General features: G+C 35.5%; 1 protein-coding gene across 1 annotated transcript in view; it reads right to left on the minus strand.

Annotated features, from left to right (window-relative positions):
* Window positions 1-4,667: 4,667 nt before the first annotated feature.
* Window positions 4,668-14,527, minus strand: part of MEOX2 (mesenchyme homeobox 2) — a 47,253-nt gene continuing 37,393 nt past the window's right edge. Inside the window, exon 5 of the mRNA XM_072328120.1 lies at window positions 4,668-5,935. Coding sequence (XP_072184221.1) covers window positions 5,711-5,935 — 225 coding nt within the window. The 3' untranslated portion in view covers window positions 4,668-5,710. The remainder of the gene's footprint in view (window positions 5,936-14,527) is intronic.

Below are 14,527 nucleotides of genomic sequence, written 5' to 3' on the forward strand. Positions count from 1 at the left end.
CATTCCTTCACTTGGCTTTACAGATAAGTCAAACAAGGAAACATTAACAACAGGAAGGCCATAACATTTTCATATGCCCAGTGGCGCAGTGGTTTAAGCTGCTGCCTGCGGCACTGGAGGGCCCGGGTTCGAATCCCCCCTGTGGCGCAGGGGTAGAAGTGCCACTTCGCTACACAGAGGGCTCGAAACCCGGGAGTTGGACTCGATGATCTCTAAGGTCCCTTCCAACTCGCACGATACTATGATACTATGATGATACTATGATATAAGACAAGAAATTTCTTAAGGAAATCAATTATTGTGATGTTTACTTGAAGGAAGAGTGAATCTGAAAAATGTTGTTCATGTATACAAAATAATCTTTTTCAAATTTTCTTATATTGGATGATAAATTTACAAAATTTACACATAAAATCCAATCAGCAATAAAGTATTTTGTCTTTCTCTTGAGAGAAAACAAATAATGCTATTTTGTTGGACATAACAACTAAGTAATTAAATTCAAATATATAACCTTAATAGAAATAGTTAAAAATGTATAAAGCTATAGATAATAGTTAAAAATGTATAAAATAATGATATTTCCAAACAAAAACTCAAAACTCTTTTTGGAAAGAACAGAAATCAATTAATGTTCTGAACAGAATACTACTTTTACTATTATTTAATGTTCTTATTTCCATATATATATATATATTCATATATATTCATATTCTTATATCCTATCACAACCATACTTTTTATTTGTGGTTTGAAGAACCATGTATTTATTCCTTCTTGTGAACCATTTGTTGCCAAAGGGACTCAGGATCTTGAGGGTTGGAAGAGATTATCATGGAAATCACTCAACAACTAAATAAGATCAAAAAAAGGGCAGAATGAAGTGTCCACATTGTAATCAGTAGAAAACAAGTAGCCCAAAAAGTTTGCTGGATGCATGACAGAGGTGACCAGTACAAATTTCCTGAGTTCTCCACCATTTACTCAATAAAAGTACTTAAAAACTTAAAATATGATTATTATTTAATGAGCTTTTCATTCACGGCTTTTCTTGGATTCTTCTCTAGTTGTTCATACAAAGCAAGTTTACTACTCAGATAATTTTTTTCAACTGAATGTAATCAATATATCACCAAATAAATCTTCAAGCATAACTTGGGAAGAAGTAAGAAAAAAATGCAAAATCAGAAACCTCTAATAAATTTGCATTTTATGCAACCGACTGTGATAACCTCTTATTATACCACTTGGAGGTCCTGAATAACAGGCAAAGGTCTTGAATTACATGGAAATTGATTCACCCACTGCACCTTTCAGCTGTATATGTCAAAAAACTATGGGAATTAAATGAAAATTGATAGAAATGCTTAAAAATAAATGAGCTCTAGTAAACTCTTACTAATATGAGGTAATAATGTGTATTATCAGTGAAGCCCTATGTCAGTTATTACAGGCTGTATCAGGTACACTGCTTTTTAGGAATGAATATAGACGTCAGGTTGTGTACAGAATTCTCCCTTTCAATCCACACGCACTGTGTGATACTAAATTTTAGTACATCTTTGGTTAAACATTGCTCTAAAATTTCTTGAATCTTGCAGATGATCTTAAATACTGCATGTACCCAACCAAATACAGCCTCACCCAAGAGACATAAACTAACTGAAGCCAAGAAATTTTAAACAGAGGCTCAAGCTGACTTTTTGTCCTAATGCTATTTTATTTTCATTAATTTGTGCAAATAATGTTATTGCAGCAGTCAGAGTCTTCATTAAAGAAACCAGGAAACTACCTTCAAATCTGGTATCTGGTGGAAAGACATAGGTATAGATACTATCCTTAGTATCCTTATCCTTTTTGCTAATTTTGATCCAATAAAAAGAAGTTTAGAAAAGATATGTTTTTTAATGAAAACCCCAAACTGTTTTGAATAATTAATTAAGTCCAGTTAGTTTGCAAAGGTATTATTTCAACCACACCTCTTGAAAAACCATTGCCAAAATAAATCAGAAAACAGCAAAGGCACAATTAACAAGAAAGAATAAAAAGTCAACAGCCATAAGGCAAGAGAAGGAAATTCTGCAAATACTACATTATCATGTATTCAGTGGATGTAGAAAGAAATGAATTCCAATTATTTATCATGTTGAAAAACTGTTGGAGATTACTCTCTTTCTGCAGTCAGCTAGATTATCTGTATATTCACATTCTATCTCTTGGTTCAGTGATATGCTGAGCATCAAAGAAAGATGATCTCTGGGCAAATAAAATATGTAATTAGTCCTCAGAAGTAGGATTCATCAGTGATAAGACATAAAAGTGACCAGCCAATATTTAGTAACGGGAACTAATGAAAATAAATAAACCAAATTAAGTTTCATCAGACTTCACTTTACCAAGTGCCCACACAATCATTGCAACTCACAATATCAGGGGTTGACTCCCCATCTGTCAAGTGGTATACTCTTAGCCATATTGTATGGCTGGATCGGTGAAAGAAACCACTATGTGTCTGCAAGCAGACAAAAACCACTGATTATAGAACAAAACTTCAAGTTATAGTTCAAAAGCCAACAAAGTTGTTTTCAGGAACAATTTATGCCAAAAGTTTGATACAATTCATAATATCCTGCATCCGTTTGCTGATTCTGCAAGCTAGTTTTTGAGTAACTGGTGTGTTCAGAAGAAGCCATAACACCTTCTGCACTGATGAGTCTCAAAAGCAGTGTTAAGGAGCAGAGGGTCCACTGCTGCTGTACATGGCTTGAACATGAGCTAGCTGAAATCTGGAAGATGCATCTGGATTTCCATGGGACTGTGCTTGTAAGTAAATTCCTTCAAGATCATGGTAGGAAGCTCACAGTGCTTAGAATTTGTAGCTTCAACTTCTGCTATTGTGGGATCTCTGCACCATATTTCACTTTGCAGTGGTATACCCACAAAACATTTATTTTTAAAGCCAGCAAAGGTTGCTACACCCAGACAGTATCTTTTGGCCACGTACAAAGTCTTAACTGCTTTTAAAATATCGAAGACAATCATTTTTGCTAATCTTCCCACACTCATGCCCCAGTGTAAAGTTACATAATTTGGTGCTTTGTTTAAAGATTTCTTTAAATAAAATTATATAAATAAAAATTCTCCTAGCACTTTACATCCATTTGCATGTTTCTCTCCCCTCTCCTTGCCCCTCATATCTCTACAGACTCAGCTAAACAAGGAAAATGGAAAAAGACAATCCTCAAATGGAAAATATTTTTCTTTGTAATGAGATTATTACAGCTCACATTTGCCATCATCACATACATTGGCTGCCTCCCCACTGCAAGTATTGCAATCAAATCACACAATAATACATCCCTCCAAATACCTTGGGCTAGGAAGACATCGCTGGTACATTTCAAGCAATGTAAATAAGCTATTCCAATTTGTACTTTAAAGAGTCATCTCAAACTTGGTGGAACCCTTTTCAAGTTCAGTTTTAAAGTATATAAAAGGCATCAATCAATTCTGTAGGCCTGAAAAGGCATTTTGGGAATGACGGTATTTGAAAGATAATAATATACTCTTACCTCTTATGTAGCAAAATGGGTCACATAAAATTTAACTAAAAGCCTTTGTTTTTATAAGAAGGTAGTATTTGAAAATTCAAGGTGATTTATTTTAACTTTTTAGTCTAAGTATTTTTCATTTTAAAATTAAGGTGTATTGCCTGTAGCAGGGAGCAAAACTAGCCTAAAATAAGTTTTAGTCTGGGTCACTTTTTATTTCCTATTCTGATAATGACTACCATCACTCAAAAAAACTTTCCCATATAGCCATCAAAAGAAAAAATATCAAGTATTTGCAAGTTGCTGGATTACTTATCTATCCTACTCACACACCAAGCAACTTTGTATCGAAAAACCATTTGAAAAAGAACTAAGAAACAAATAGCAAAGCCCTTTAACTCCTGGAATCAATAAAGTGCTCTGAAGTCTTTAAAGACACGATTACCCATTGTTTGGATATTTTAAACTAAAATGATCATGACAACAATTAATGTGCAAGAAAGATCAAGCTTGCAGTGGAAAGGATTTGGAAAACAGGCTCACATCTCTTGATTGTGTCTAACTTTTATGATTCCCTGTTACTCCACATAGCAGAGCTTCAGTGAATACTCTCAAGGACATTTTACCACTTGCTCTTTCTTTCACTCTGCATCTTCTATTGCAGAATCCAGTTGAATTCATCCCTTATGTTTTTTGGAGGTATTTTAGTATCTTTCTCCTGAACAACGCTATCAAATAAAGGCACTGTGATGTAATTGTGCATCCCTTTCCTGATTTTTATTCATTTTTATTCTTTTCAACAAGATCCAACAAAATAACCCTTTATACTCACTCTAGATCTGGAAAAATGGTTGAACAGGCTCTTGTTGTTTTTGGCTGAAGACATCATTAGCTGCTAGATGCCTTTTTCCTGCTGAAGGAAAGAGTTTCCCAAATGGATCAAGGTGGAAAGTTTATCCAAGATTAAAAGCCTAAAATAGAAAATGTAGCTTTGTGTTGTTCACAGATGAAGTTCCAAAAGACCCAAAAAAATCAGAGTTCCTTAGGACTTTTACAAAACAATATTCTTAAGTTTCCTATGAAATCACTGTAGAAAGACCAGAAATATTTAAAAAGGATTATTTATTAAACATTTTTCTTTACAAAGTACAATCAATGGTTTGCATTAAATTTTGAGTTTTGGTGTTTGCCTGTATGTACACAAAAGCTTGTAACAGAAAATGTGTCTTGGTTTTACACATGGGACACAATACTGAGTTACCTTCATATTTTGATTCCTACCAACATAAGCAGTTGATAATAACTTCCAGCTTACTGCTTTTTAAACTGAAGATGAAGCAACAATTCCACAGAGTCAGTATTAATCAATGTACTCAGTGATGACAAAATAGAAATGAATAATCCTTTCTGGGGTTTCCACTGAGTATGAAAATTTTCTGGCAGGTTACTGGACTATCCTTATGATCCTAAAAATCTTTTTTCTGCAGTTATAAGATAAGAAGAATTGAGGAGCTAGGTAAGTTTAATAATACCCTATTAGCAGCAGTTGATAGTAAATGCAACATAACGTTTGTTTTGTCTGTCATACAAGGACGTGTCCTAGCAGATACTTTCTCTACTTGAAAAAAAGTATCTGCATGTATTGTATGTCTTTGGCGAAACAAAACAAAAATAAAGAGACAAAAAGCCATTTATTGTCATGAGTGACTATTGCCATCAGCTAATATGAATGCATTGCTAAAATTAGTGAAGACAGGAAAATGCTGTAAGGTAAATATATACAGAGTTAAAATACATTTCTTATCCACTAGATAGTGATTTTGTGGCACTGTGGTTTTCAGAATATAACGTCTGTTGAGAGCAATGTAATTTTCAGTGCAAGCTAAAGCAAAAATACCTGCCCGCTGTCATAAACATGACAAACATATCTGGAATGTTCAAAGTTCATCTTCCACTTCTCCACTCTTGAGGCACCTTTAAGACATGGCACTTACTGTAAACCATCTAAAAATCAAGAAAAACAGACACAATAAGCCTGAATCTTCCATAACAACTTTAAAAATCACTGCCAGAGTCACTTGCATACGTAAACGATGCCTGTGTAAGGCTTGCCAGCAAAGCATCTTTCCTGAGAACGGAGCTGGGACACTCTCTGTGTATCATAAGTGTGCGTGCTCAGAGCTGTGATCGCTGTCGTGGCTGTCATCATTTGCTAGTGAGTCCCCCGTGTGCTGGAGACCAGCTGCCCCAATGCCAGAGAGCTCGGAGGGGAGCAGTGTGCCTTTTTTCACATTCACCAGTTCCTTCTCCCGGGCTGCTGCCCCTTGCTGGCCTCCTTTTACCCGCTTCCACTTCATCCGTCTGTTCTGGAACCAAACTTTTACCTTTGTGGAAGAAAGGAAAAAAAAAAGAAAATAGACATGGTGTCAATGAAGGTTGATAACCATCATCCTAGCTGTAGTATAGCCCTGTCTTTTTTGTTAAAAGTACAGCAAGGGCTCCCTGAGTGACAAGAGATCAAATCTGGAATGGAATGAGAGCCCTAGGGATGTGAGGATAATGACTGCATGGGATGGAAAAGAGTTACGGCAAGAAGGCTGCAGGCCCAGCTGCAATATGCATCACTGCTGTCATGCTCTCAATGGGAAGATCTCAGAGCCCTTTAGGAAACACTGCAAATTCAACATTACATTGAAAAATGTATTAATGCCATTCCACATATAAAGAAACAGAGACACAACTGAACCCACAAGGGACTGGAAGAACCCAGCTCTTGGGTAGCCCAGTGTGGTGTGCTGCTTATAATGCTTTTCTAATTACATTTTAAAGGAAGCTAACTACTTCAGAGAGGAACTTCCAATGAAAAATGTTCAGTGCTTTCAGCCTGTTTGTTTTTGTCAACTGGTGGATTTTGAGTGGAGCACTGTAAAAGTTCTTTTCCTTTCAATTTGCTGAAGCAAAGTGCCTGAAAGAGTATTTCTTACAATAAAACTCATGAGTTCCCTATGTTACAAAAACATTTAAATAAACTTAGTTGATTAATCCTTAATTCTACTTCATTTATTCACATTTTTCACACAAATAAACACCCACAAAGGCAGACAGCAAAGCTGTTACAAATCTGAATCAAAATCAGCAGACAGTCAAATAATTTCAGATAAGAATGGAAAATAAATTAATGGAATGAAAGATTAAAAATGTATCTGTACATCTGAAGTCACATTAAACTCCAAGATTTTACTCCAGCTGAAACTCATTTCCCCTTCTCCCGTTCTCTGTATAGAAATATATGGAAAACAAAAAAGAAAAAAGTAAAGCTAAATTATTTGCACAGTTCTAAAGTACCAGCTCTGCAAACCACAAGCACTCCTTTTCAATAGCCAGAAGAAAAAAATAAAAAGGATGTGCATAGCATCTGTCAAATATATTCGACCAGATTAAAGGCTGATTTCAAATCAGCTTATAATACTGTCACTGAAAACATTATTTGTGAATGAAGGGAAGATTGTTGGGTTTGATCCATTTAGAGTTAATGTTACTAAAAAATCTGATACATGTGTGTCTATGCAACACATAATATGAGAGTTCCACAGAAAAATAAACAATATCTGCAACATTTCCCTTGGAGAAAATGCAAGAAGGCTTGCAATGCCGGTGTATTCTCTGCTGTGCTTAGCAGAATGTGTTTCAGAGTTTTAAAAGAAACAGCAAGGAACAGTCACAGCAGGACATATTGTACAACATGAGTAATAGAGCCACAAGAATGCTGTTTTGCTGAATCTGTCTTATACATCCAGGAAACACTGTGGTGTTTAACCTTTAGTATCACTTTGAATTTTATATTAAAACTTTACTGCAACTGAATTGATAGATGGTGTTGTGATTTGTACCTATGTGTGTGGGAAGGAAGAAAGGTATAGCTATTTTTTTATACTCTATGCTCTTGTTAAAGCCAATGTGAGCCATTAAAGCTAGTCAACTGGAAAAGAGCAAAATGATTCCAAGTTAGTTAAAAGCATTAAAGCCCAGATCATCCTTTCTTTCAGTCAACTCACTAGAAACAAAGCATCTGGTATGTACAGTGAAATGAGTGTAAAGGGGAAGGTATTTGTTGCTGGCTGCCGTCATATTAGGAATTATACTCAGATCACATATCAGTTGTGTCCAGGCAGTCTTCAAAAGGTTACAGCATTAGTGCAGCACTTACAGCAATGTGGGGGAAGTTAAGATGTCAGTTTGTTTATTATGAGGGTTGTTTGGTTGTTGTTTTTTTGTTTGTTTGTTTGTTTTGTTTTGTTTTTGTTTTTTAAGACAATGAAGTTGCTCTTGCAAAAGCCATGACTACAGTGGTGAAGGGAAGTATAGTAAATGCAACCACAGGCACAATCCAAACACCAAAAATCAATAGGTTTGGGGTTCAGCCTGGTACAACAGAATATTCTCATCCTTCTTCTGAAATAGCGGCCCATAAAATTTTGTTTCATAAGGAAAAATAACAGCATTAGAGAGAAGTTTTAAAAATCTAAGCAATTCTCAAAATGTTTTTATGTCCTTGAACAAAAACAAAATAAGGGTGTATGCAATGAGTGGCTTCAAGAAAAATAGAAGGAAACACATAAATCTAATAGACTCCAAAGGAGGGCTATGAAGATGGTTAAGGGTCTAGAGGGCAAGATGGGTGAGGAGTAGTTGACATCCCTAGGTTGGTTCAGCCCAGAGCAGAGGAGCTGAGGGAAGGCCTCATGACAGCTGCAGCTTTCACAGGGAGTTGTGGGGTAGTGCTGAGCTCTGCTATCTGCTGACAGCAAAAGGGCCTGAGGAAACTGTGTTAAGGGAGGGACAGGTGGGGGTTAGGGACAAGTTCTGCACCAGAGTAAGATGCGCACTGGGACATGATCCTCAGGGCAGTGGTCACAGCCCAAATCTGCCTGAGTTTAAGAAGTGTTTGGACAACACTGTCATAAATATTGCTTGAATTCTGTGTGGTCCCATGTGGAGCCAGGGGTGTGACTCAATGATCCTTGTGTGTCCCTTCCATCTTGGGATATTCTATGATTCTTTCAACAGTAGTATCAGAAGTAAGTGGCACCAACTTCCAGGCAATGACCAGAAGAGGTCATTCTGGGGAGTTCTCTTCATTCAGATCACCTAACTAACTGGTGACAATGTAAAAAAAGAAATTTAAGAAAAAGACTTAGGGTTTTTTTGTTAATGATTTCAAATAATTCACATCTGATTTAGTTAAAGAATATCAAATAAGAAATTTCATTATTTGGTATGCCAATGATTATTTATTATAATATAATGTAATATTATATAATTTATATATATATATGTAATAAAAATAATTTCAGTGGAATTACTTATTAATAATAGTGTGAGATTATTTTTACATCATTTGCTGTATTAATGTACTGGTATACACTACATAAGAGAATAGCTATTACTTTAGGCATTCTCTGTCTATATGTATATGTATATCCTTATTTCCTCATTTAAAAACATTGAAATCTGCTTTTAACCCAATTCAAAGCACACTAATATCAGTGGGAGTGTTTCCATCAAGTCCAGTGAATGCTATATGAGGTCTCTTATGCTCAAGTGCTAATAATATGACACAAGTCCTTCACTTGTTATTTCCTCTGAAGATCAAATTCAGATATAGGAATTCTGAACTTCCTTTGGAGCTGAAAAGTCAGTTAGGGCAGGTGTAGTAGTTTCTGATATGTGATCCATCCATATTTTTGTAACAGGAAGGAGGTGAAGCAAATTATATGAAGTATATCATTTGTTTTAGTTCATGGAAAACTGCCTTTCAGTTGCACAGATTATTTGAAACTAATGAAACACACATCAGAACAGCACAACAGGAGAAATAATGTGGGAGGAGAGGGAAGAAAAGAGAATATGAATGAAAAATAAATAAATAAATAAATTTTCGAAAGAGAAAAAAAGGGAGCTCAAAGATATGAATTTGAAAACCTCACAATTCTGTTCCCAGTCAAAGAACTAGTTAGTCCCATTTACAGCTTAAGCTAAAGCTATGACAAACTTGACAGTGTAGGAGTCCTTTTGCACTGCTTTAGTTAGCTTCAGCAGGCACCGAATGTGCTCGCCACCTCCCAGAATCAGAGTCTGATTGCCTATTATTTATTAAAATGCACTCCCTCTTCTCCTCCCTCTGACTAGCACAGAGTAACTATATAGAGCAAGCATATGTATATATGGAAAACAAAGGAAGTAGACGGAAATGAATGATATTAAAGATGATGGTAGCATTAACAGCTGTTTCTACATCAGCACTTATGAGCCAGTCTATTGAGCACATCTGCTTACTGGCACGAAAGCACAGCCTCTTTTCCCTTAGTCAACAAGTTGTTTAGCATCTGCATCTCCACATCTGATGATTAGGCTGTTACTTAAGATTTGAGTAAATGATATCACATTGCGGGTCTCCTGATGTACCAGAGAAATGTTTTTGCTGTGACCAATTTATTTTAAGGAGTACTCTGGGATCACAGAACAAGATTCAAAACAAAGGAGCTGACATTGTTAGTCTACACTACTACAGTTATCAGTATATACTTAGATATAAAATCCCTTAGAAAGCTTAGGGACCATACTGTTCTGTCTTTTACATATAGCTTCAGTACAACTTCATTTTCTGGACATCAACAGACAGTTTTGGTTTCAAACAAGCACGCCACCTAAACATCTTATTTAACAATCCTTCTTCAGTGGAGCCCTTCAGTCACATAAAAGTTAAGAATAGTTAACTTATATCATACTCCATAGAACATAGATATTTCCTTTTGACAAAGGATTTTAGCATTCTACAGATACAGAGGAAAGATTAATAGGTATTTTCTACAAGTAATGATTATGCCTTAATAAAGACATTTTTGTCTGAAAAACTGTGTGACTGAATTCAAAACATGCAACTACAATAGTGAGACTTCTATCACAAAAACAGATATTTCTCTTTCAAAAAGATCTTTTCTAAAATCTTATCTAAAATGACTTAATTTCTATTTCTATTCCAGACTTTATTGGCATGAGTCCCATACAAGATTAAAACATACGGCACCGATAGCGCACAAACCTTCAGTAGTAGAAACAAGAGGGATGTCCCACTTCAAGCTGTTATTTTGCTATAAGAGATGCATATTTTTAAGTATGAGCCTTAGAAGTCAGTATCCCAACTTCTATGCCCAACCAATGTGTCAGGAAGAAGAAATCACTAAGCCTCTTAAACATTCTGTCCCAGATCAGCCACTGTCCTGTTTCTTGTATTATTATTATTTTTAAGTCTATCAATTGAATGTCTTCTAAAAACATGGACAACAAAAAATAATCTTGATTTTTCAAAATTAAAAAGGAAGAAATGTTTACTTCTTGTTTTTCTTTGGCTTTGAAAATTTTCCTGTTATTTTTAGATAGATAGTACATTTATCTTGCCAAATTTTAAAGAAAGTCAAATCCCCAGACTTTACAGAAATCACTAGTGTTCTATAGCTGAAACTTACCTTCTTCACATACACAGAGATAGCATTTTCATAATAATTTACTCACAAGACTTATAAAAGCAAATAGGAATGGAAAAAACAGGCATGTTTCTTTTCCTCATCTTGTCTATGGAAAAAAAATAAGGTCAGCATCAAAGAATCATAGAATGTCTTGAGCTGGAACAGACCCTCAAAGTTCATTAGTTCAACCTTCTGCCATTGGCAAGGAGACCTTCCACTAGACCAGGATGCAAGAATCAAAACCATTAACTTAAAATTATTTTTACAATTGAAATTATCAATTTAAAATATTTTCAGAAATAAAAACATGAGATTTTAATCAGCTTGATATGTGAGTAGTTTTATTCAATTGAACTTAATTTTTTCCTTATATGACCAAATATAATTCACATTTTTAATTAAAAACAAAACAAAACAAAAAACTTGGTATTTTAAAATATATTTTAAGCTTAAAACCAATTTAAATAAATATACCTGGGTATTAAATCTCTTCTTACTTATTATAAAATTGTAGCAAAACATATCAGTTGGAGAAAATTACCTTTTCTAAATCAACGAGTGGTACCAAAGCCTTCTGATTAAAATTGCTTTAGTCACCTTCTCAGTGATATAACATAATCTACTCAGTGTTACATTACAGAGCTTTGCACTAAATACTCACAAGTACTTTGCAGCAGCTGTTGAGAAAAAGGGGAGTTTGGCAGGTGCACAAAGGACAGCTGGAACTTTTGGCACCCAGGAAGGTGTAGGAGGGAGTTCTGGATTTTCATTACATAAAAGTCAGTTGAGCTTTGGTTACTGTTTAGGTGATACATTCTTCTTTTTTACCTCCCACATTTCGAAAAGGATGGAATAGACATTATATTTCAGAAGTGAGCAGTGATAAAAGTATTTTGCTCCTTTCAGAAACCTTTGACAGCAGTCAATTACCTACCTCTACTCCCTCCAAAGAAATTCCAGCTTCCCCACCAGTGCTCTCTGAAATTACTTTCACAATCAGAGTGAATCATTTAACCCTCCCTATTCAAAGCATTTCTGCAATAGGTTTTTGGGCTAGCACACTTTAAACAGAATAGGACACAATGCACTTCAGGTTGTTTCCTTCTCCTGATATGCTAAGGGGGTGTTTTTGACACAATTAGTCTCTCTTTGTCCAGAGGCAAAGACAGGCAGCTTGTGAGGTTACACTCCTATAACACATAGGGGGGATCTGCCTTTATTAAATTCCTTTGCATATATAAAAGAAACCTACAAAAGAAGCACATGGTGAAAAACTAGCTTGGGAGGAACATCTCCTTGAGACAAACTACTTTTTCTTTGCATAAACACCTACTTACATTAATTACATGTAGAGCATTCTACTTCTTTTTTTAAAAAAAGAAATAATTTACACAATTCTACACTCAGTTTGCATGAGACAAATGAGTGTGAAAGTTAAAAAGTAGTGGGTCATCAAGACTGACTCTTTAGTTGAGTATGGTAATGTTGTTCTCTTAAGCTGTTCTCTTAAGTTTTTCTCTTCTGTTAAGTTGTTCCCTTAAGTTACTACTTAATGATGAGGAAAGTTAAACGTCAAGAAGTAGACACAGCAGAAAGTAACCTGCTGGCCCATGATTGCCCTACAGGACTCTGTGGCTATAGAAGCCATTACCCTTGTTCAGAAAAGAAGCACCATCACTTGTCTTTATTTAAAGCAGTTCTACAGTTGCCTTCCAAAATAAGCCAATCTTAAGCCTTTAATGGCAAACTCAAAATTAACATCTGGATTTAAAGTTAGTAAGCCTCAAGAAGCTGCAGCTATGTTCTGCAGGGACTCCCTAAGAAGGAGCTAGTGAAATCAGAAAGAGATTCTACATTTAAAAATAGTAAAAATTATTATAGCAGAGCCTGTCTTTGTAAAAGTAGCCATATGAGGTGCTAATATTTTATCTATTATTACATACACTGTTTTGTGTTGCTTATCACAATCATATGTTTCTCCCCACCCAGAACTCTATGGGGTTTCTCTGCAGGTGTAAAAAGTCCATTCACAAGTAACAGCTTGAAGCACTTGGATCTTTGCACACAGAATTGCCTGTTTGAATTCAGTCAATATTGCAAAAGTAAATATACTATTTGAAGTTTTGCCATGTACATTCTTTTTCTTGCAAATCAAAATTATGCACTAGTTATAATTAAGTTTGCTAGCTGCATTCTTTCATAAGAGAATGAATTGAGTTAGCACAGTGACTCTTACTGCTGGTATTTATATTGTTCAAGACAAACGTAAAAGTATTATAGAGTTTTATTTTATTAATGGTGTTACTTCAAATAAAACAAACAATCCAAAGGATTTCAAGCCATGAAAGCTCATTATTATAGTGTGTGTAGAGAGTGTTTAGCACATGGAAGCTTGGAATGAGCAGCTGCCTTTCAGAGAAGATGTGACAGCACAATCAATCAGACAGACACTGTCAACCATGTCTTATCAATTTATGAACTCTCTGACAGAGCCCTTTTCTTTGCATTGGCTGTTACCTTATTAGTCAAGTTCAGTTCCTAAAAAATGCTGTGATTAAATTCCCCTCAGCTCACTGATGCTGAAAAGGATTTTAATCAAGTCATTTCCATTTGTATGGGAGAAACTTTTCTCGTAGAAAACTTCTTTAATATCTTTCTAACTAAAAACATTTAATGTTCCAGTGTGGGTTATGGCCTCCTTGCCCAAGGTACTATATCAACTTTGCCTAAAAGCATTTAATTTATGATGCTGTCTCCTTCTTTTTCTGATAGAAAGGAACATTTAAAAAGTTCTCACTCTGTCTATATAGGTACTACATATAGGAAGGCCTACAGCAAACAGAAAAGTGCTCTTCATTTTGACCAAAATGCATCCCTTGTCAACGCACAGTCAAAGGTTTCAGGCATTTTATAAATGACTGGTGGCTTCTGGGTGGATATTGGAAATTAAAGTTACAGAGAAATAAACTTTCTTGTTGCCATCAGCAGAACTTGATCTGACTAGGTGGGATTTTCCGTTTATGTTGGCAAACAGAAGCATTACGTATTTTGACTGTTTATTCCGGTAACCTTATCTAGCCTGCAGAACTATAACATTGCTCTTTTGATTAGCTCCATGCAAAAAGATCTTGTGAGGTGGAAAGATCTCCTACTCTTTCTATATTTGGCAAGATCAACTCCATAAAAATGTCCATTTTACCACGCCTCTGATACCCCACTGCAGCTGCTTCCTCTCCTCATCCCACAGCGAGATATTAAAAAGCCTGAATGGAACCTTCTCCAAGTTTATCTGGATGTACAAAAAAGCCAAGAATGCGCTTGTCAAGGTTAGAAATATCTAGGGAGCTAAGATATTTTTTAGTCTAACTGGCTCTTCAAAATATAATAGAGGCCTGCCAGCTGAAAATTATTAACTGCTGACTGAGCAGGGATTGTGAGCGCACTCCATAA

The sequence above is a fragment of the Excalfactoria chinensis genome, chromosome 2 (assembly GCF_039878825.1).
Source record: "Excalfactoria chinensis isolate bCotChi1 chromosome 2, bCotChi1.hap2, whole genome shotgun sequence".
Lineage (NCBI taxonomy): Eukaryota > Metazoa > Chordata > Aves > Galliformes > Phasianidae > Excalfactoria > Excalfactoria chinensis.